This window comes from Anser anser (genome assembly GCF_964211835.1).
Source record: "Anser anser genome assembly, chromosome: 1".
NCBI classification, from domain to species: domain Eukaryota; kingdom Metazoa; phylum Chordata; class Aves; order Anseriformes; family Anatidae; genus Anser; species Anser anser.
In genome coordinates this window covers 209,125,653-209,148,212 of record NC_139720.1, presented here as the reverse complement: position 1 = coordinate 209,148,212, position 22,560 = coordinate 209,125,653, and the positions used below count along the sequence as shown (strand labels likewise).

The window sequence follows — 22,560 nt, the reverse complement described above, 5'->3', positions numbered from 1 at the left end:
CAAGTCTGATCCAATTAACGCGGGATTGGAGGCTGTTCAAAAACAGTTCCCCAGCGTTATTTTTAGGAAAACCAGGGAGCGAGCGAGAATAGAAATTTGAGAAGTAAAACTGCCCGAGACAATTGTCTGATGAAGCGTTAGTAGCAAATAAAAACCAGGTGTGGTTTCTGACCAATTTCCTTAACCTTAGGTCTCAAATAAAGACATGATGCAGACGTGAGACGAGCAAACTGCTTATGTCCTTACGTGAGCTGGTAATTGAATCGCAGACAGTGCAGGGATTCACAGAAGCTTCGTTCCTTGAAACACGTAGCTCCGAAGTAAAAATCCTCCAAGCAAACTCATGTTTTGACCTGCTAACAACATTAAAATGTCTACCCCCGTTAACGTAATCCTTTTAATTGCAAGGAACGGTTATAACTCTGGGGCTGTTGCAGCTTCACGCGGGTAGCCGGGACTGCCAGTTGTGGGGTCGGCACTGCCTACCACCCCGAAGCCACGGAGCAGTTTGCGTCTACGCAGAAAACGTGTTCACGCCAAGCACTCGGAGCAGAAGACGACGAAACACATCAGAGCCACGGCACCGATAATCCAGGACTCGGGTTTGACGGTGACCACCATCTGCTGCGTCAGAACGCGGGCACGGAAACCCCACAGCACGCGTCTGCAATTGCCCACCCCCACGTTAGCTTAAATCCTCTTTGTCGTCATAGCCTGGCTTAACTTAGAAGCAAGAAACTTCACGTTCTGAGTTTTATTTTTAAGTATTTTACTGCAACTCAGCATTTGCTATCTACGTCTTGTTGAGCTCTGGCCTCAGCAACAACCTGCAGCGATCGGCTGTAATTACGCAACACGTGAAAGGCATTTAAATTTTAATTTTTAAAATTATTTTAATAGGCCATTTTGCTGCTTCTACCATACGAAAGGAACGCAAACCTCCAGAAGCCTTGTCTTGCACACGCTCAAAAATCTCTGAAGTTAACAGCATCCATTTTTTTAAACTTCATTTTTTTTTTGTAGAAACTTCTGTACTGTTCTGCTTACCCTACCGACCTGTCCCCACTACCCTGCCAGGTGAAGCAGCCACCGCCGAGCACTAAAATCAAGCTGAAGGCAAGCAAGAACAGACACGATGGGACGGAGATACACATATCCAGAATAAAATGTCCCCAAATCTAATGTATGATTCGCAGCCTCCTCTTCGTGCTGTCTGGTATTCTGTTAGGTTTTTTTTGTTTTTTAACTCCAGCTCCACACTGACACAGGTGCTTTCCTCTGACCCATCGCACCAGTGCCTAGAATCTTTTCTCAGCACCTCATTTTAAATACTCTGTGATGTATTCATCATAAGCATTTTCCCCTTTAAACTTACAACTGTTTCGCTTGCAGTTTCACTGTCCGCTCACGCCACTGTTTTATCCACAGCGCTGTTTCCCCTTGGTCTGGACCAGCCATTTTACAATTCGATCTGTTTTCTTAAGGACTCATCTCCTTCCTGTTTCCTTAGCAAGTAAGATTAACTGCCCATGGCGCTAAAAAAAAATAAAAACCAAAGGAATTCCACTTTACTCATTCCACGATGACGAGAATTCACTTTCTTCCGACCCGCTTCCCGTCGGTTAATCAGTTTAAGGTTTAGGACGAAGCTTTCCCTCGGAAGCGATTACCACTTGGGCTGTCGACTCCCAAGAGGTTGAGGGATGCATTCCTCCACGTCCCTCCAGCCCTCCGCCACAGAGGACGCGAATCAGTGGAGTGGAGAAGGCAAATCCCCTCCTCAGCACGTCCGAATCCACGCTCCGCAGTACAAACACAGACCTCTGGCACCAGCAGCTTGCGTTAACACGTTGGGCTGTGAGCTCCCCGCCTCACCTGATTCCTCCTGCCACAAAGGATCACGTCAAAGAAAAGGGCTGGGCGCGATAGCTTCTATTTCGGTCCTATCAGGAAAGGTGCTGCGGAAGACAAGTCAACCGTTTCAGCCCGCGACCTCCTTAAAAGACTTTCTGCACGCGTACCGAAGTATTCTGCCCAGCACCAGCCGTGCACCCGTGCTTCAAAAGAAGCCAGAGAAAAGAGCAGAGTATTTTTTACTTTGGAGGACAACGTAACTATCAAAAGTATGAAACGACAATTTCCTACCGTTTATCAAAACCAGATGTAAGAGCTACTTGCGTTCGACTCCCTGCATCTTTGCTAGACTCTTTAAAATGTGCCAGTCCCCCTGTTTTCCACTCCTGTCCTCCCAGTTTGTATATTTTTACCAGCTGTATTCCCGAGCTCCTCCAGAAAGCCCGGGCAGTGTGCGAGCCTGGCAACGCAGCGCGCTTTCGTATTATTCGGCTGTTCCAGGACATCATTTCCTAACACGTCACTTTTATCATATTTCACCTTCGTCGCCAGAAAGGCGGCAAGAACAAGGAGCATATCACAAATTAGCCTAATAATGACTCATGCAAATGAGTTACTTAAGTTCTCAGCAGTGTCCTTATGCTAATTATTGTAGCTAATGATTTTAGACACCCATTTCCCAGGCTTTCTTTTCTTTTTACATGGGACTCTCCTCTCTCCAAAGCCACCCCAGACTCCGCAGCTCCCTTCCTTCCACCGCCAGCTCCCAGCACGTTCTCCCGGGCTCCGCCAGGGTTGGATTTCCACCTTTCACACGACTTCTGCTTGGCAGAACAACTTGGACGCTCAGCCCTCACGCTTATCTTCACCACCCTACAATCATTTGTCAGGCGAACGCATCGAGAGCCCTCTACTAGCCTGGCGAGCGTGCCGCGGCATTTTTACCCCTTGGCTTAGGGCTGGTTCTTCTGCTCTGCCGTCTTCTAAGGGAAACCTCTTCTAAGGGTTATGTTTTAATGCATCCACCCTTGCCACTTCAGGACAGCTTAAATCATCTCCCTTTTGAGCACCGCTGCTCCTTCTCGATGAAGGTGAAGCTTTGTGGTGGATACCCGAAAGCCGCAATCCGATGAGCGCCGTTTTCTTGGAAAGAAACAACAAAGAGGCTGAGGCACGACTCGCTTGGTGTTCCTTCTCCAACCATCAATCCAGCCCGCGAGTCCAAGGGTGAGCAGAACTTTTCTCTGGGGGACTACAAGAGCTACCTGATCGCAGAGGAAGAGAAACCTGACGCTAAAGCGCAGCTGCCGAAGCACCGGCGCCTTCAGAAGCACGCCTCGCCTCGCTTTGAGGAATTGTTTGTTTTTCCCCAGACCGTTCGAGGGCCACGATTTCTCCTGGAGTTCCGAGAAATCTCCAGCTTTAAGAGCTTTGTTTCACTCCTGGGGAAGAGAAATAGCTGCATCAGGCTGACGGCAAAGCGCGTGCGAGACTGACAAGTGCTAGAGGCTACCGAAACACTTGTTAAGGCCAAAATGGTTGTCAGGCTTTGTAGAACAACTGAAGCAAGGGAGAGTTCATTGATTTGGGAAGAGGCAGGGAGAGGAATGAAGCAGGGTGGAAAGAACATCTTGGCGTTATGAACAGCCGCAGACCTCGCTGTATTCTACAGCTGGAAAAAAAACCAACGCTGTTATTGCAAGGCTTGGAGGAAGGAAAAAACACACACCTTTGTGCAAGCTTGATTATTTATTTCTCAGTGCGATTTTAACACGCGGAGCCAAACGGATCATTTATTAAACTCCAAAGCCACGGATGCGTTGCTCTGTCCCACCAGGAGAACCACGAACAGCACCGGCAGCTTGGCCCAGCCACGGCAGTCACACGTGGAGCGTTGAATATCTCTGGTAACCCACCGCTGTAAACCTGGAGGAAGGCAGCTGTACTGCTCACAGGCGTCGCGTGGCCCAGAAGGAGGTTTCGAAGTGGAAATGGAGGCTTCCAGAGATCTGCAGGGCACCGGTGAGCGCGCAGCCACGATAATCTTCAGCTGGATGTTTGTCCTGCCGTCCGTCCCTCCTCGCCAGCTCCTTCAGTAGCTCCTGTCCCCTCCTTCGCGCCACACAAAGGAATTTCTGCCGTCCCTGTCCTCTGCCGCCAGCAGGATCTTATTGCCAAGTCACTAATGCCAAACCCTGCCAGGTATGCAGACGTTATTTCTGCCTGAGGGATGCCATCCATCAGCTACCGCAGAGCTCAGAAACCCCACAAATCGTTATTCTGCTTTAACCTTCCTATCGCCAACGCTCTGAGTTTTCCAGAAGCTCCCATGGGCTTCTCAGTTCAGCAAAGGCCACAAAGAAGCCAACTTAAACGTCGGCTTCAGGACGGGCTCAGAAGTGCGGGTACCAGGTGGGGGCACTAATAATTGCACACGTTTGCTAGCTGTTCTTACACTAGACAGCATTACCTTGAAGTCATCTCAAACGAGAGAAAAAAGCTCCCTTCAAAGATGTAAAAAGAAAAAACAGACCAGGAAGCCCCTGGGCTACGAACTATCGGAAGCAGGGAGAATATCCTAAGAAACTCACAGCTCCTGTAGACCCCTGCAGCTGACCAGTGCCAAGGACAAGACGCCGGAGGATTGCTGCCTTGATCTGGAGCAGCCTTCCTGGGGCCAGCAAAGCACGTCCTGCAGCTCCTTTCCGGGATTCCCACCGACACAGCCAGCTGGGAGAAGCAGCCCCCATCTCTCCAGCACTATATCGGGTACTGGCACATGTTTTAGCCATCCCAAATTCTGGAATCCTGAAGATTAGGATGAAGTGCAGCTTAGACTGCTTTAACAACTTGGAGGGTTTAGTCCTTCGGGCAGGGAAGAACCTCGTTGAAGCTTAAGTTTTCCAGTGGGGATGCTATTTTGAACACACCAAAAAAAAACCTGACAAGGGCTAGACAAAACATAGCTCCTAGCTTACACGCGATGGTGTCACACACCGCTCCCTTTGACGGTTGTGAAGGTCCCTCCTGCAGATATACCGCAATAGGGTTACGGGGCTTCTTTCGGTAAACATCTCGGGCTGGCCAGAAGAACTTCCACGTGCATTCCCGAATCTTACACTTGTCAAGAAATAAGCCACAATTACTTGGGAGTAATATCAGCTTTCCAGAAAAGTTTTTCTCCAGTTCTGTGCTACGCGAAGTGAATTCAACAAAGCCACCGACCAGGCACATAATGCCCTTCCTCAATGGGCTGCAGGGTCCAACAGAACCTACATAAACCCTAGCGGGGTTGAGTTTTAGCAGGGGGCCTCCAGTGTTCCCCACAGCTCATTTGCACCCAGAAATCTGCACCCCGAGTTCCTTTCCTTCATGCAGTGCGGCATTTTGTGATCTTTTTGAGAAGAGCGGTGCTACTGACACGAAACTGGAACTGCTCGTTTACCCAGCAGCATTGTTTGCCCATCTCCCACGTAGGTTTGGATGATGGGGAGTCCCGCTAGGGCTCAGAATGGCGTTCCCAGCCTAAATCCCAGGGCACACTCGGGATGACGTGCCAGCTCAGTCTTCAATAAATACCTCAAGTCTTGCCACGGAAAAACTAACAGGACAGGGTTAGTTAGATCAGAGAGATGCATCCATACTCTATTACCAAGTAATTAATTCCCAGACAAACTTAATTCACTTCTTAAATGAAGAAAAGTGCACGTGGACAGGCACGTCGGCCTAGTCTTAATCTAAAAGGACTGCAATGTAGACCGGAGGAGTGTAGTCTGCATTAACCTCGTTTGCCACAAAGTCAGTACAAGAGCAATTACTCGTGCTGCTTGCTTGCTCCAGGTTTAAGCCCGTTAAACTCTGACAGTTCCAGCTACACGCAGCAGAATGCACCTTCACAAAACCAGTTCACCCGACGACTGGAAACAGGGAGCTGCAGAACTTTAAACAAACCAGAGGCGCAGCACCCCGATATACTCAAAAGTGAAGCAACAAGAACAGAAGTAATATATTCAAAAGTTTACTAGGTACGCCCTTATTTGCAAGTCCACAGAGAAACTTTAATATAAACACTTTTATTTCTTAATATTTTATTAAGCTAAGCACACTGCATTACCCTAACAGGTTTCTTACCAGGTGGATTAATGGCTTTGACAAGTATTTATGATTTTGGTTCAGTCCCTAGGTAGAGCAGTGATCCACCTGTACTGTTTATAAATGCAGGTGAGCCTGAATCGCATGGAGGGGATGACTACCTCACTCAAAGCAGCATTTACATTTCTTACTCGTACAGGAAAGGGCGTGATGAGATACAAGCAGAGGCTCCCAAAACTATAAAAGAGTTACTTTAGCCTAGTTGATAGATCTTTACAGCTGCAGGAAGCTTATAACATTGAGATATCCACATTTAATGTTTGATGAAGAAGATCCAGCAGCACTTTGTGTGAATAATCCCCACCCAGCCAAAAAAACACACCCCTAATACTGGATGTCAGCAGTGTTCATTTACGTGAGGACAGCACATTAAACTGCCCTTTCCACACCAAAATCAGACGATAAATCACAAGCACACCATTCCAGTTAAAATTTAGTAATTAACAGAGTTTGACCGCTTCCATATCCCATTTATTTTCTATTCTAACACTGACCGAACCGCAAATTACTGCAACGTATCCGGACTTTCGCCTAAAAGTCGCATCGAACCCCGTAACTTCGGACCAGCGGTACGCAAACAGGCTGGATCTTGTTAAACACCAGAAAATCAATCACATCAACGGAGCAAACTACTTTATTCCCCTCTTCATTAGGAGCGTTCCTAATCTTGAGCTTGAAAGTCTCGCCCCTTGTCATCAGATCTCGTCGGCTTTTGTTTGCTGCATTAAACAGCCAGAGAGCTCCAGGTACGCTGACGGCAGCCAAGTATTGAACAGCACTTTAAATCAGCGTTAATTGTTAATTTCTTCAGAGAATGGTAAGAACCCTTAAGCTTAATGCTGTAAAGCTTTCCAAAGGTATCGGAATGACAGTAAGGGAACTGACATAACCCACTGAAACAAACGGCTCTCCTTTGGAAAGGAAAAAGAAGTGAGGTGTCCAGAAGATTTAGAAAAAGAAAGTAGCTTATAAAAGGTCTGAAGCCTGGGAGATCCAAAGAATATATACTTTTTTTCAGTTGTACAATGTAACTTTTACGAGTACTTGATACTAAAGGAACCATAAGTAACTTCCACGGGTTTTCCCCACAGTCTACCTGCCCCTAACCTGTTGTAAAGAGAAAAAGGGGGAAGGGGAGAAAAGACTAACAAAAATGGACCTATACCCAGGCACCTGCACCTCACATCACCTTTCTTTACACCACTTAAACCCGAGCCAGCATGGAAAGAGAGTTTTACTGCCAAACTCCAAACCCAACGCATCCACGTGGTAATTAAGAGATGGACTTCTAGGCTGGCTCAATCCGTCAGCAAGAGGCAAAGGAGATCCCGAAGCTCCTGGGGAGAAGGCGGCAGACTCCCTCAGCCCGGAGATGTACCCACCAAAACATACTTGCTGCTTTCAAACCCAACTTTAGCATCACCAGGAGGGCTTCGATGCAAGATCGCTGTTTGGCTGCAATACGCAAAGCACGCCTACTTGTTAAAATTTCAATTGGGAACAAATCAAGCCCCATACTGCTCCGAAAAGACTTCAAGAAGGGATGAGCTAGCGGAGCCAAACGCTTCCGAGAACACGATTCACCTCGGCGAGAGGTTCTCCCATTCACACACCAGGGAACCCGGCAAACTAGCGAGTGTTTTGCGTAGTCATGTGTAAAATTAGATCTCTGTTGTGCAAGCGAACGTTCTACTAATATTTCCATTCACAAGAGACCAAGTGCTTAATTAACATTTATACCAATTCTCGAGCTATTTACCAACACAAAGGAGGCGATGTGATACCATGGTTCCTTAAACACAGCCCTCAGCGCAGGCAGAGTTCTCGCTCCCCTCCATCACGTGTCGAAATATTAAATTTTCCGCTGCTGCGCTGTTACAAGAGAAACTTGGGAAAACGGGCAAGGTAGGTGCGTTAGAACAAGGAGAACACGCATTGTTTTCCTGGGATTACTCGCTCGGTTTGCACCATTCTGCCTTCGTAAGGAAGGAGGTGCAGCAGCACGACGGGTATTAGTTTGCCACCTCCGAGTACAGTAACACGGAGGGTAACCACGTCTCGCAGTCCTCATTAAAAGCCCCAGGTAAAACCATCTATTCCACCACTTTTTAATAAATCCTAAGAGACGCAATTTCCTTTGAGGCACGGCAACTAGCCATGGTTGTAAGGTAGGGCTCTCACCACCCAAATCAGCACCCAGATCTCTTCTTAGAGGAACAAGCTTAAGACTGTCGTCAATCCTACCCAAGTCACGATACGGAACAAGGCTCAAGATTATTCAATTATTCATTACTCAAAATAATCATTCTTCATAAAGCAAAGCGTTCACCAAACGACCCCAGGTCTCACGACTTCGACCAGTTACAGCCTTTGAGCGAGCCACCAGCAGGATGAGCTGTGCCCCCACGGCTCCACGCTTACCCCACTCCTCTCTCTCAGACCACCAAATAACGACCGGCAGGATCACCGCTTTGCCATTTGACTGCTCACACGCAGTTTAAATTATCTGCCGGATCCCAAAGCACATCTTTTAACTTGGTTTGTGCATTTTGGCAAGACCATACCTCCGCACAGGCATTTCAAATACCTAACGTGCCGCCGAAACAGGTTAATTCCATACCTAAATGCGTTGGACGAGAAAGAAATCTGTGCACTCGAGCGCTGCTGTCCCTGCCATCTCTTGAAATTCCCAGGTAGCAGCACCCCTTCCTCCACAAGCAGGTTATACTTTGATTACTTAATAATGAACGAGCTCTTTGTTCGAATAATTACCAGGAGAAAATAAGACTGTTATACAACAAGTGAGCAACATTCAAACTCAAGCTCCCACTGCTCCCCGAGACACCTAGTACAAAGAAAACTAAGTTTTACTGGCATCTTCCACGACTAACTCTTCAGACAAGAGAAGAGAGCCCGTGCTTAAAAAACAAACTGGCTTGTGAAGCAGCTGACCATCAAAACAGGTTAAAGCTGATCGACACGACCCCCAAGCTATCGATTTCCTTCCTCGATTGCAAAACGAGCACGGAGAGAAGTTCTGCAGAGCTGTTACCCGGCAGTTTAGGTTTAAAACTTGGTCTAGATTCTAAGAGGTTCAGAAAAAACACCTTCAACTCGGGTGGTTTTGTACATTTCTGCCTAAGTCCACTGGTATCAGAAGTGAAACTGCGTACAACTTAAATCCAAACCTTTCTTGCTCTCCAAGGAAAAGGTACCAACAGTTGGTAAATAAGGGATGCGAGGAGATAAAAGGACTTGCTCTGCAGTTTTCAAACACTGCTTAGCAACTTTCTGGTTTATACGCTTACAGACACCATGTCAGGAACCACTATATGTAAAAAAAAGAAATCCAGTCTCTGCATTTGTTTTTCCGAAAGCATAAATACACTAACAGCTACTGGCACCACGAAGCGAGCTTGGCGAGTTGGCTCGATCAATAAAACACAAATCCCCGTCACGCAAATCATCACACCAAGCTTCACGAGCCACCTAAATTTGGTTTTCCACGCTTCCGCTCTCGTTCTTTTCTTAAAGATAAGCAAATGCAGGGAAATATTCTCTACACCAGACACAAGCAAAAATCAAGCAGGTCAGAGCGAGCATTGTCCGAAGGTAAAAGCGTCCCCGTTTGTGGGGGCCGCTGCACAGCGGTGAGAACAACCTGGCCTGCCCCCCAAACGGGAAGAGAAACGTGAAGAGTGTGACTAAATAGCCCATAACACAAACATCACAACGCACAAGTCACGCAAAAGCTTTTTAGGGACGAGTTGTGCCGTAGTTGTCGCCCTATTGATATCCACCCCCCACCCCCCACAATTAAAGTTAGCAGAAAATTCAGATTTTCATCAAACGCGTGTACTTAAAACACAGGTCGCTAGCTCAGCCTTGAATTTTAATTTATTCTGCAGTCCACACAAAAAAAAAAAAATCACTCTTACACGCTCGTTTACATTTTGTCACACGGTAAAAGTGTTAGTTTTCTTTACAGACATTACTTTAAAAGGAGCGTTTTCATCACAAATTCAAACTTAAGCGCAGCGGCGGCTTTTATTCAGAAGTTTTGCACAACTTGGACACAACAGGACTTTGGCAAACGAATCCTTTTACGTAACATCCCAGGTACAGGAACGTGGGGGGGGGAACCGATAGATATTCCAGGCAGGTAGCCCAGCTTTTAGGAGTTAGCGGGGCTCGCTTTTCCTTTGCACGTGAATTAGGAGCTGGAGGAGGCGGCACGCGAGGCTTTTCTCGTTACATTTCAGCTGGCGAGAAGTCAGGCAGGATGCGTGCGCCCCGCGAAGGACGGCTTCCTTGAGGCGAGGAAGCACCCCCACGCCGATTTCACCCCCAAATCCCTACGCCGCGGGGTGGGTTCGATGAGGAGGGGGTCGATTTGAGGGGGAAAAAAGGGGAGGAAGGAGGGGTTTTGGGGAGCAAAAGCAGCCCTGGGCTGGGATTCCTCCAGCAGCAGGAAGTTTCTATGGGGCCTGGCGAGCATGCGCCGTGAGCCCGGCGGTCTCCCTATGTGGCAAGAGTGCAGAGGCAACGACCAAAGCAATAATCGAGACAGAGACCGAGAGCAACAAGCACCTTCCCCTCTGGATCCCCGGCTGCTGCTGCTGCTGCCGCCTCCTCGCAGCCCTCCCCCTGGCTGCTCCGCTGCCCGGGGCCCTCCCACAGCCATCGCACAGGAATTGGAGAGTCTGGCAAGCAAACCTTCGCTGCTGCTGCTGCTGCTGAAGGGAGAGGAGAGGAAAAGGAGAGGAGAGGAGGAGCAGCTGGCAAGGGAACGGCGGAGTGGCCGAGCCACCCTCAGCCTCGCCCAGCTCAGGTGGTGGGGGGCTGGAGGGGGGGGGGGGGAGGAGAAGGGCCAAGCTTTTAGCCCCCTGCCCAGCTGGGAGAGAAGGGAGGAGGGGAGAGGGATGGAGAGCAAGCACAATGGCTGGCTGTGTGTGTGGGGAGGAGATTTCCTACAATAGCAGCACTGGGGAGGGCTCGGGGCTCTTCTGGTGCCCCCCCCCCTCCTTCTTCCCCATTCCTCGCCCCACAGAGGCAGGGGAGAAAGGAGGGGGGAAGATAAAGAGGCTGAGGGCATCGCCTTGGGTGTCCCCCCCACTATTCTTCTTTTAGGGGAGAAGTAGAAAGGGACACACACACTGAGGGGGGGGGAGCACTGAAGCAACCCCCCAGCTGGGGACAGGAGGAGAAGACTCGCTGCCAGCGTTAAGCTGACCAAAAAAATAAGTTATTTAAGCTGATCTCCCTGCACGAGTCAAACCCAGGGGTGCTGAAGGAGGGGGTGGGGGGGGGTCACAGCCGATATTGGGGGGGAGGAGAGGAGGGGGAGCCCCCACCTTCTATTGGGGGGGGGGGAAGGGAGGAATCTTCCCCCCTCCCCAACCAAGTGCTCACCCCGAAAAGGCCACGTTGAGGAGAGGGGGGAATGGGGAAAGGCCACAGCAGGAGGCTGGCTGCCCCCCCGGGGCTTCACGCCGGGAATCCCAGGCCCCTCCTCTCCCTCAGCGCGCTCCACCCCCGGGGCTGGGAGGAGGCGGGGGGGGACCAGCCCCGGTTCCCCCCCACTTCAAAACCCCTCACAAACCTCCCCCCCCCCCCCATCGGCCCCCCCGTCCCTCCTCAGAGCCGGCGGAGGGAGGGAAAGGAAAACGGAGAGGGGGGAGAAGGCTGAGGGGAGCCGGGGGGGGGGGGGGGGGGGCGCTCACCCTGCTCGCCGGGCTCCTGCAGGACGCGCTCCAGCTCGGGGAAAGGCAGCTCGGGGAGGTCCAGCAGAGCCCCGTAGCGTTCGAGGAAAGAGCAGACGACGGCGAAGTTAGGCCAGGAACCCGGGCAGCCCGGGCCGGCGGCGGGAGGGGGAGGCGGCGATGGAGGCGGAGGAGCCGCCGCCGCCATCTTGGGGCCGGGGATGGAGAAGGAGCAGGGGAGGGGGCGGGGAGGGAGGGGGCGCTGCCGAGCCGCGCGCCGCCACGATCCCACAGTGCACCGCGGCGGGGGGGGGGTTCGGGAGGGGGAGAGAGCGTCGCCGGGCGGCTCCTCGCCGCCGCGTGCGGCACGGGAATGAAAACAAGGCGGGGCGGGGGTATTTATAGAGGGGGCGGGGACAGGGGTGGGGACGGACGGGCGGGTCGGCCAATGGAAGGGTGGAGGTGAGGCGCAGGCAGGGGGCGCTGGCCAATGGGAGGGAGGGGTTCGTTGCTCCGGCCGGGCGGGGGTCGCGCGCGGTGAGTGAGTTGCGGGCGCGTGCCGGCCGTTAACGGCCGCCCCGGCCGTGAGGGGAAGGGGCGGGAACGGGCGGGAGGGAGGCGCTGAGGTGGGGTTGGGGGTCGGGGGCTGTGGAGAAATAGAAATAGAAATAAATTTCCAGGTGCCAGCCTGGCTCCCGGCAGCTTTGAGCCTTGCTTCTCTCGTGTCCTTGCACCCTGCCTTCCCTCCTGTCACAAGCTGGCCGCCCGCCCTCACCTCCCCTTGCGCGCCGTCCTGCGGCTCCTCAGCAAAATATATTTGTTTTTTTTTTTCTGGTTTTTTTTTTTTTCAACTTTACCTCAGTCCCTGACTGACCCACTTAAACCTCGCATATCCTTCCCCCTTGCGCTTCTGCTGTCGGTTTTTAAGTCTTCGCCTGCTTTTGTACCTGCTGTAGCCCTCGAAGTTGCTTTGATGCAAGGGAGTTTCTTACTTTTTACCTACTTATCTTGCTCACTGTTAGTTTTGGAGGACTACATCCTCCTTTTGATACCTTACTTACTTATTTTGATGCTTTGATACTTATTTTGATACCTTGATTTACTCTTTTGCCCTCTTTGACCTCAGGGCGTGTCTTCGCTTTTATGAAACATTTCCTTTAGCAAGCTCTCAATACAGTGTTTATCTCGGTCCCCTTTTTTATTCCAGCTGTTTCTGACAGGTGCTACTTTGCAGAAACGTTTGACTTCACAGAAGACAGCAACATTGCCAGTTTCTAAATCCACCTGCTTGCCCAGCTATACTTCTATGTCAAGTTTCTTTAGGTTAATCACTTATTTTTTCCTCCACCATCCTAGCCATTACTTCATTTTTTTTTTTTTGTTTCAGCCCAATCTCCTTGCATAAGTTGGTATTTTGCCTCTTAAGCTTTTCTGCTTCCTTTATTTCCTGTTTTTTGTAACTTTGCTTACAGATTTCTCAGCCATCTCTGCTCCTTGTCTCTTGGACCTCCCTGGCACGTTTGGACTCCAGTTTACAGTTTGTGGTATACAGTTCATTTGATCTTACTTTGCACTCTGTTTCAGCAGATATCATAGTGAATAATTAAAAAGCAACCCGTTTGTCGGGGAAATATTTTCCCAATCCGTGCTGATTAGTGATTGGACCGTGCCCTGTGTGAAGAATGTCCAAAGTCCCTGGTAAAAAAAAAAAATCGTTCTTATTCACTTCAATTTAAGATACCTTCACTAATTCAAATAACCTCACGTTTCTGGTATTCTCTGGCAGTATTATGGGAAACGCTTTCAGACTACTAATCATCATGTATGGCTTTTGAGTTCATGTCCCTTAGTTCCTGCCACTTATTTTTGTGCTGTTGGAAGAAGATATGACGGAACCTGGACGCTATGGAGCTAAGCCATGCATTCGCCATCCTGTGTGCAGTTTGTGCTTGTTTGATTGCATTAACCCAGCCTTGCAAATACCATTTTGATTGGGAGATCTGATATTCCTAATTTTATTGTTGTTCATTTACCTCACTGCCATTCACTTCACTGCAGTCTCTACTCAAAACTAGCCCAGGGAAAATTTATTTGAATTCTTCAGAGCCAGATTCTGGGTAGTGGATTCTGCCTTTACTCTTTGGTTGATTTTACTCTGCTGGGACTAGCGATAGGTATTTCTTCTGCCGTAATCTTGCTTCACCAGACTTTTGGAATAACAGTCTGATGACCCTTTGCGTGTCAATCCATTGCTTTGTAGGTATGTGAGGAGAGAATCCAGAGCATGTGAATCCAGGCAAATTTCACTCCCCCGTAGCTGCTTGCCTGGCATCCTCTTTGGCAGGGTGCATGTGCCACCAGCTTCACAAAGGAGCAGGAAAGAAATAATTGCCCTGTTCTTCTGTGGAAGCAGCAGTTCTGGCAGCCTCAGTCCTGTGCTGAATCCAAAGTAAGGCTGTTTCTACTTCACACGACGTTTGAAGCAGGGCACTGAGATTCATGTCCTGTCTGGTCATGTGCAAGATGGGAAGGGAGGCTGCCAGGAGGGCTGGAAGCTTGGTAATCCAAAGATTTCTGTTTTGCGAGGGCTTCTTTCTTAATCAGCACCACCAGGGTTCCTACAATCGATTTTCCTGGTGAATTTGGATTATTAAAAAAAGGAAACGGATGATAATTTGGATATCTGGAAGGATTTGCCAGAGGTTTTCTGGGTCAGCCAGGAGCAGAGTTCTTTTTGCTGCAGAAACCCGCATCTGTCTTTGCAGTGCAGGCTTCAGACCATCCTCTTCGCTCTGAACTGGAAGGGCAGAAAGCAGAAAGGTCACTCCTGAGTCGCGTATCTTGGCTGTCGAGCAAGTCCAAAGCATTTCCAAGGCAGCCCCGGGACTGGTCTCTTGCCGTCGAGTGCCAGAATCACGGCGGCGATCAGGTTGCAGTTACTTGAAGGACTGCGACGATGGCGGAAACTTTCAAAGCGGTGCTTCCCAAGGCATCGTCCCTGCCTGCTGACGCCCGGCTGTTGGGGAAAAATGAGAAAATAAGCGGAGATTTAGAGAGCATGACCGAGGGGAAGGCCAAAGGGAACTAAAATTTATTTATCATTAAACTGAAGCAGTAAAGATTGGGGTTAGACATTAAAAACGATGTTGTTTGGGTTCTTAACAGTCCTGAGAAATTACACTGGGAGATCTGGTGTCCCTGAGGAGTGACTCGGGGAAGAAGGCTCGAGCCCTTTAGGTCTCTGAAAGTCCATTAGTTTAAAGTCCGCGTTCAACATTTGTCTTCTCCTTTCCTTAAAGCTAAGTTAATGCTTGTTTGTTTTTGTTTTTATCTCATTTACTATCTCAAACTAATAAACGTGAACATCCCAGCGTGGTTTAGAGGGCCCAGGAAACAGTGCATCCCACAAATATTTTAGGAAAATTTGATCTTCTTCATTATATATTTAGCGAAAACATTAAAAAAACAGATTTGGAAAGATACTCAGGGAACTGACCCCTGGTGATTGTTTTAAAAGTTGAGTACCTGACACTTTAACAGATGCAGCATATAAAATGATTTGCTCCGAATCCTACAAGAGCCCCAAGAGGACGGGTAATTCAACAAATCTGCTGGTCCTTTGTTCAATTCTGTTGTCACAAAATCACACGGAATCTGCCTGTAACAGAGTTTTCTTCCCAGCTCCTTGGGGCAAGGACACAGTTTTGTTTTTTTATTAATGTGCCACATATGTTAGCCTGATGGTAAGCATTAAATATCCTTTTTTCCAGACTTTGGTTCAGCGTAGCGATGTCTTCCCCTGAAATCGCTTCCCTTTCTTGGGGTCAGATGAAGGTGAAGGGCTGCTCCACGACCTACAAGGACTGCAAAGTATGGCCAGGAGGAAGTCGGACCTGGGACTGGCGAGAAACGGGGACGAACGTGAGTTTGCCTCTGACTTTCCATCCTGCGTTTTGAACAGGACTTGATTAAGAATACAGTTTTCCTAAGAGGCTGGTAGCAACCTTTTTTCAGACCACGCAAACAAAAGTTGTCTTGAGTAGGGTAGAAAAGAATCTATGGGAGTCAAAAGAAATCCTCAGCAACTGACCGTACACGTTTGGCAGAGGACAATGCAGGCAGTTAGTTTATGTCCCTTTCCCTGGGGTTCCTCCAACTTATTTCTGAGGAGAAGTATGCGGATACAGCATCAGTTGCAGCAATTTCTCCACAAAGAGCTCACAGGCTGCCAACCACAGTGACCTGGCTTTGTAGCCATGTACTAAATGATTCCCTGCACGATTTTGTATCCCTTACACTTTACCTGTAATTGCTCTCAGAATGCTATAGAAGTACATGGAACAGTATTGGTGTTTCAAATTCAGAAGCAGCATTATACCTATTACATTGGGAACCTAATTTGATAATTTGTCCTATAATAGGGCTTGCACTAAGACAGCTGTATTGACTAAAAAAAAAAATAATAATCCACATATTCTAAGCAAGAAACAAAGCTAAAAAGACCTACACACTGGGTCGTAGACCCCACTGTATCTGTGTGGGCCCTCCCGGGTTGCTGCTGTGTTCGTTTTGACACAGCCGAGAGGCAGAACTTTGGGTTTGGAGCTTCCTGTACCATCTTCTGGGGAGCAGAATTTCTTAAGCCGTCAGATTTCAGTCTGCAAAGAGCGTACAGCGCAAAGCAAGAGGTGGTGCTGCTGTACAAAGACCTTTGTGGTTTGCAGAGGAAAGCATACCTGTGCGTGTAGCCCTTTTAACAGTATTTTATTTGTGGCCTGATTAAGAGAAGTGAATTTTTTGTCGTTTGGAGGGCACGGGGTGGGAGGGGATGTCGCTTTTTCGCTTGTCAAGAGAAATCCAAGCTTTCACGGTAACGCTTTCTCAGTTTATGTGCACACACGAGTGGAGGAGCAGAACGCATGCAGTATGAAACGTTCCCCAATAGTTTCCAGATCGCATTTTGATTTCATTCTTCCATTTCAAAGCTTTGTTTCGGGTTACAGCATTTAGGAGGACGTGCCTTCCTTTTAAAGCTTCAGCCAGGGGATGTCTTCAGGTGGCAGACGAAAGCTTTAAGTCCGTAAAAGTCCTCAGAGGAATCCCGCAGTTGAAACAAGAAAGGCGAGTCTGTTAAATGAAAATCAGGGGAGAAAAAAAGAGTTGGGTTATTCAGAGAGGCAGGTTTTCTGGCATCCTTTCTACGTCATCAGTAAGCAGAAAAAAATAACCTATTTAGGTTTTCCTATATAGGATCCTTTTAAAGTTCTTCCTGGAGGTCAGTCCCATCCCTCCTACTGCTACGGCAGCCACGGGGGAGTTGGGTGGTCTTTAAAACTGAATGGCAAGTAACAAATACAGGACTAAAATGAGCCTTTTATAGACTGCATCTCCTACTCTAGAAGAATTATAAAGGAGTTTATTCAATTAGCACTGGAAACCATAGGATTCACTCATTTTCTGCACGTTTCCTCATCGTAGACTGCAGCGTGCTTGCTTTGAGCGTGTTTTACCTGGGGCTAGGGGGAGCTGCTCCCTAAGGCTGAGGAATAAAGCAGTGCCCCTCGTGCCCCGCGCTCCAGTTGGAAACGAATCCCTTCCTTTCGTCTTCTGCTTTTAAACCGATGCCTGGCACGCCGTTCTTTCGTCGGGGAAAAATTGCACAACTGGCTCTGCAAGGTCCTGGAACTAAGCACTACTGTTTCTCCTGACCTTATCCCTGGGGGATAAAAGGCGGCCTCCCTGGCTGGCAGCACGTCCCTGCCACCTGCTAGTAGGGAAAAAAGGAGTCCCGCGGAGAAGACCAGGCAACAACACGGGCAAGAACTGCTGCTGCCCGTCCTCCTTCCCTCCCGCTGTCGCGTTATTAACCGCGATGATACAGTTATTCCTCCACGTTACATATTTCCTCTGATGATACTGTTTTCCTACAAAGCAGGTGGAAGCCCCCTGATCCGGTTGTCTTGTGTAACCACAGCAAATCCTTTTGTTCCGCGGCATTAATGTCTCAGCAGTACTTATCATATGACAGCAAACCTTCCCCCAGCAAGCTAATTAACGTAATTGCAGTAAACCGTACCTGTTCTTTTTGTCCAAGCCTTGAGCCTACCTTAAAAACCCCCAAAGGAAAAGCATCACCTATTTTATCATAAACACATACTCGCAACGGTTTGGCCTGAGAAAGCTCCGCGTAACGAAGCGACCTTTGTGTTTGAGGTTGGGATTTTAACTGTAAATGTACCTAAAGGGAATGCAACCGTAAAGGTGAACTCTCTCTGCTGCTGAAATCCGAGATCCCATCCAACCCTAACACTCCGTGGTGGGATAATTTAACCCACCTCCTAGAACTGGCACCCTAATACGGAAGGTTTCCCTCACCTGGAATTTCGGGAGTGTTGGTTTCCACTGGAAAGCTCTCGCCGCGTTCAGCAAGTTGATGATGAACAGGGCAGGGCTGGCAACAATTCTGACACCTTGTGGGAGGCTACAGGACCAGCGCTGGCAACCTGGGCAGGAGAAAAAAAAAAAAACAAAAAACAGGAGAGGACACAAGGATGTCAAAGAGAAAAGCCCGCAACCTAATGGAACAAAGCTCGCAAACGAAATGACAGAAGCTGGCTCTTTGACCTTAATTCATTGAAAGAATGTAAGCTTTTGGGGAAGAGCAAGAAGTAGAGGGGATAAAGATTTATGGGCATCTCCAGAAAAATAACATTCTCCAGAAGCCCACCAGGGCGTTACCTACTTCATGCGAGAAGCTGGTCCCAGTCCTCTTTACGAATCCTACCCTCTGCAAAAAAAGGAGCAGGGAGAGGAGAAAAGTATTAATGGGTTAAAAAAAAATAATGCACGCCAAGGAGTGGCCAACAGGTTGTACAGCCACAAGTCGTACGTCTTACTTTTAGCCACAGAGAGAGCCATGGAACTGGGGGAGAATTAGTGTAATTAATAATGGTTTATCTTCGTCTATTACACGGCACAAATCCGTGTGTTTACAGGGTTCTAGCAGTAAGCGAGTGTACGTCTTTAAAAACACAATCAACGTGCTCTTATTGCTCTTCTTTTCTCTTTAAAAGGAGTTGGGTTTCAAATATTCCTTTCTCAAAATTAAGAGCAGAGCAGAAATGGAAACCACCAACTGAAATGGCACTAACCAATATGTTTCAGTCCTCTTTGGCAAAGGATTTAATCATTCTAATTATTCGAGGAGCTTTCTTATAATTAAAGCGAGTAAACTTGAGCTCGCTGCAATCTTTATTAGGAAAAGGTTTTGATTGCTTGAAAACAAGAAGCAACGTGTTGCAATTTATTGATTTCACTTTTAATATTTACAAAATGCTGTTAGTCATAAATGTTTTAGGGATGTATAAAGCATCATTCATTTCTAACTGGTTAGTAAAGACTGCCAATACTGCCATCGATTGATTAACCATCATCCTTCACCTGCATATAAAATACCTTCTAAAATTACCACTGTTATCTGCTGCGTGCGTGCAGGGGTTGTGTTACATTTGGGTGGGGTACTTTACGCCGCTAATCGAGGAGCAGGTTCAGAACCCGTAGCTGAAGCCCTCCTGGTTGATGCTGTCAGTACTCAGGCTGTTATTTTTTTCCTCTGACACTCAGCATTCTCCGGGAGTGCAGCCGGCTGACCTTGAAGAAGTTGTCAAGAAGGGTGTGCAAACCGTCGTGATCGGCCGTGGCATGAGCGAGGCTCTGCAGGTAGGTTTTTGTTCCGTGCTAAACAGAAACGAGACGAGTTTTTCTCTCCCCTTCTGATTAGGGGAAAAAAATCCACAATGATTTACCAAGAGGGGAGAAAAAAATCAGGCTGCTGACTTAGCACGACTGAACTCCTGCCGGGAGTCGCCCTCTTCCCGAAAGAAGCATCATCTGAGCTCCTGTGTTAGTGTCAATGTCAAACAGTAAAAGGGCTTACGTTCTGCTACAGAAGCAATTTAAACAAGGAGGATTTTTTACGATGCCATTAGTCCCCCGCTCTTAGACTAGGCTACGAGCCTGCTGTACAGACTCGGATAATGAGGCCTTCTTGTTACCAGCGCTGGCGGTGTCACTGCAGCAGGTAAACTAGCTACACAAAGCTCAGAAGTGCTGAGCTTCATGAGAAGGAATTCTTTTTGGAGAGCTGAATAACACCTTGCTTACATTAATTACCTTTAGCTCAGCTTCTACTCCCTTTTGTAAGAAGAGGCTGCACTTTAAACTGTGGTAAGGAGAGAGGGGAGGTGTGTACGTACACGTAACTTTATCAAAGAGAAAAAATGGTTTCAAGCTTAGAAATATCTGAGCACGTTATCAGTTTGGCTACTATCCGTAATGCTTTACCGCGTCTGCTAGCAAATGTCATCAGTTTTTCTTCAAGCCTTGAAGAGGGAAGTATCTAATCCTTGCTTTTTCCTTTCACCTCCTGAGGTTCCATCGTCTACCGTGGACTATCTCAAGAAAAACGGGATTGAGGTGGTGGTCTTGCAAACGGAGAAGGCTGTGGAAGAATACAACGCCCTGGCTGCTCAGGGTGTCAAGGTGGGGGGCGTCTTCCATTCGACGTGCTGAAGCACCGCGGGCTCAGAGCCTGCCCTGACCTCAGCCAAGTCGCGGGCAGGCCTCCCGGCTGCGTCAGGTTACAGCCAGCAGCGGGGATTTACATGCCAAAGCGTTAATGTACGCTGGGAATCTGGAGTGCAAGGAGAGTTTGTGAGTTCAGGATTTAAACAAACCGAGTGCTCACAAAGGGGGGTTGTTAATGAATTCATTTAATTACAGAACCGTTTGAATACGTTCTGAAGATTGACCTGATCTTTTGAAGACTGACCGTATTCTGGTCACTTTTCACCTTTGGGTTAAATTAAGATATTAAGTTGTGAGTACTCTTATTAGGAAATGGCCCGGGATTACATGATTAGCTACTGCAACGTAGTCATAAAACATCTGATGAGTACAATCAAGTGGTGATAAAGGATCACTTATAAATAAGATAAAATAAACAAAAATAAAAGAGGTGACCCCAGTACAATTCTGCCTCCTGCTGGTGACTTCAGTCAGGGTATTGGTCGTGCAGAGCTGTGATGAATGAGGACCGTATAACTGTATTTTTAAATTTTACTTAGAACCTAGTAAAAGAAGTAGTCTACAGGGGATAAGCGTAAAGTCTGTGCCTTGAAGAATTTTCCCATTACCAGCATTGTGCGTACTGAGTTGTGAAATATTTATCTTGCAAGCATTAAAGAAGTCCCTACTTGCTTAAAATGATCCAAAATCTCTGTCTCAGAGCTAGCTTGCAGCAGAAAAAGTGGGTCTGTAGGAATTCAATCATCTAAATTGCTGTCAGCAGGTGTTGCCAGCAAGCATGGGGTGGAAGTTAGGGTTCTTACTGAGCATCGTGTCTCCTACTTGCACATCACGACAACAAGCACTATTTCAGTGAAAGGATTAAAAGCTCTTTTAGTTGCTGTTCCACTGTTTCTTTTCTTTGGTGGGCTTCTATTAACGTTACCAGTTACACGTTACCCACTGTAGGTTACGTTTTTCCACTAGGCTCACTTAGTCTTCATCTGGGCAGATTAAGTCTGCCAAATTGCCAGAAGTACAATAAAACTCTGAGGGACTTGGAGCTCTCCAAGGCGCAGCGGAGAAGCTCAGTCTGGTAACGAGAACTGGGTGACTTTCCCAAGACCCAAGAATAGCCCTTCACAAAATACCGTGGTCTCTTTCTGTTTATTTGCTCTCCTAACCGTTTAAAACCTTTCATCTGATAAAATACAACGTGGCGTAAAAGTGAAGGAAAAGTGAGTACTTGTACGTTTTATCTTGCGATCTCCTAATTACAGTGATCTTTTCGTGTAGCTACATTTGAGGTAAAAATCTTACCTAAACCAGCAAGAACTCCTTTTCAGCTGCTGCAGCGCCGTGACATTTTTCAGAATAACTTTTGCTGTGCGAAGCAGAAGACGAACGACTGACCCAGAAGGCTGCAGTCATCCCAGGGGAACGCCAGCGGAGCCACTTCCTACCAGTCTGCACAGAGTAAAAGATGCAATTTGCGTTATATTAACTAATAGCAGGGGCTGCCTCTTGAGCAGCGATATATTTGTGTTATTTCATGATCCTGTGGGCCTTAAAAAGGCCTTGATTAGGAAGAGGCTTTTACAAAGGGGACGATTCCAGTTGATTAAATACTGTTACGCTGCTAGAAGTTAGGCAAACGCCTTCTCTCTCATCTACTGCTCCTGTTTGTTGCCTTTTTTTTTATTTTCATATGGCACTGAAGTAATTTTTTGGATGAAGCCACAGTCAACAGAATTCCTTGACCTGGAGCCTGTATTTGAGATAAATACGGTGGGCACCCCGGTTTGGTTTTGTCCTTCCCGCAGGCAGGAGCAGCGTCACGGTGCCAGGTGACACAGAGGTGTGCCCTGCCGCCTTTGTGCCACGGCCTCTTAATTGTTCCTTTCATTTGGCCTCCTAATTGTTCCTTTCGTTGTGCAGCCGGCAGGATACAGGAGATTCCACTTCTCGAGCAGGGTGCTGCGGCGGGCAGGGCAACGGGTTTCTGTCTTTAAAGGTGAACTGCTAAGGCTTGCTCCCAGCAGCACAAAAATTCGGTGTCGACAAGGAGATAATCTGCTGCGAGTCTCTTGCAGCTCTGCCTCCTGTCACCGCTCCCGTCTCAGCTGCCCGAGTCGGCTGCGGCTGTTCCCACAAAACTCTGCCCCGCTCGGGCTGCTCCAGCCACCGAAAGCCCGATTTCCTTCTGGGTGCCTGAAGCTGCTGTGGTGTAAACAGCCGGGACTGATTCATCGAAATCCAAGCGGAGCTCAAAATGGATGTCTCGTGC

At 48.1% G+C, this 22,560-nt stretch overlaps 2 protein-coding genes across 6 annotated transcripts in view; one reads left to right on the top strand and one right to left on the bottom strand.

Moving 5' to 3' along the window:
* RSF1 (remodeling and spacing factor 1) overlaps nucleotides 1-11,998 on the bottom strand; it is a 61,435-nt gene extending 49,437 nt beyond the window's left edge. Inside the window, exon 1 of the mRNA XM_083816430.1 lies at nucleotides 11,730-11,998. Coding sequence (XP_083672556.1) covers nucleotides 11,730-11,916 — 187 coding nt within the window. The 5' untranslated portion in view covers nucleotides 11,917-11,998. The remainder of the gene's footprint in view (nucleotides 1-11,729) is intronic.
* On the top strand, nucleotides 3,560-20,736 carry AAMDC (adipogenesis associated Mth938 domain containing). 5 transcript variants are annotated; one of them, XM_083816478.1, is made up of 5 exons: nucleotides 3,560-10,837; nucleotides 13,969-14,157; nucleotides 15,479-15,629; nucleotides 19,332-19,427; nucleotides 20,139-20,736. In XM_083816478.1, exons 1-5 carry the CDS (start codon nucleotides 10,503-10,505, stop codon nucleotides 20,277-20,279), a joined length of 912 nt encoding a protein of 303 aa, XP_083672604.1. In that variant the 5' UTR covers nucleotides 3,560-10,502; the 3' UTR covers nucleotides 20,280-20,736. The 5 variants fall into 5 exon arrangements, with proteins under 5 accessions (XP_083672604.1, XP_083672605.1, XP_083672606.1 ...); XM_083816482.1 differs by lacking the exons at nucleotides 3,560-10,837; nucleotides 13,969-14,157 and adding exons at nucleotides 12,222-12,245; nucleotides 13,181-13,252; XM_083816481.1 differs by lacking the exon at nucleotides 3,560-10,837 and adding an exon at nucleotides 13,293-13,406.
* The last annotated feature ends 1,824 nt before the right edge of the window (nucleotides 20,737-22,560 follow it).

What these genes read in the sequence shown, in the direction of transcription:
- AAMDC (XM_083816478.1), top strand. Translation starts at nt 10,503, where the DNA reads ATGCGCCGTGAGCCCGGCGGTCTCCCTATGTGGCAAGAGTGCAGAGGC. An exon ending in CTCAGCCTCGCCCAGCTCAG is followed by an intron (nt 10,838 to 13,968) that starts GTGGTGGGGGGC and finishes ATTGCTTTGTAG; the next exon opens with GTATGTGAGGAGAGAATCCA. An exon ending in GCATGAGCGAGGCTCTGCAG is followed by an intron (nt 19,428 to 20,138) that starts GTAGGTTTTTGT and finishes TCACCTCCTGAG; the next exon opens with GTTCCATCGTCTACCGTGGA.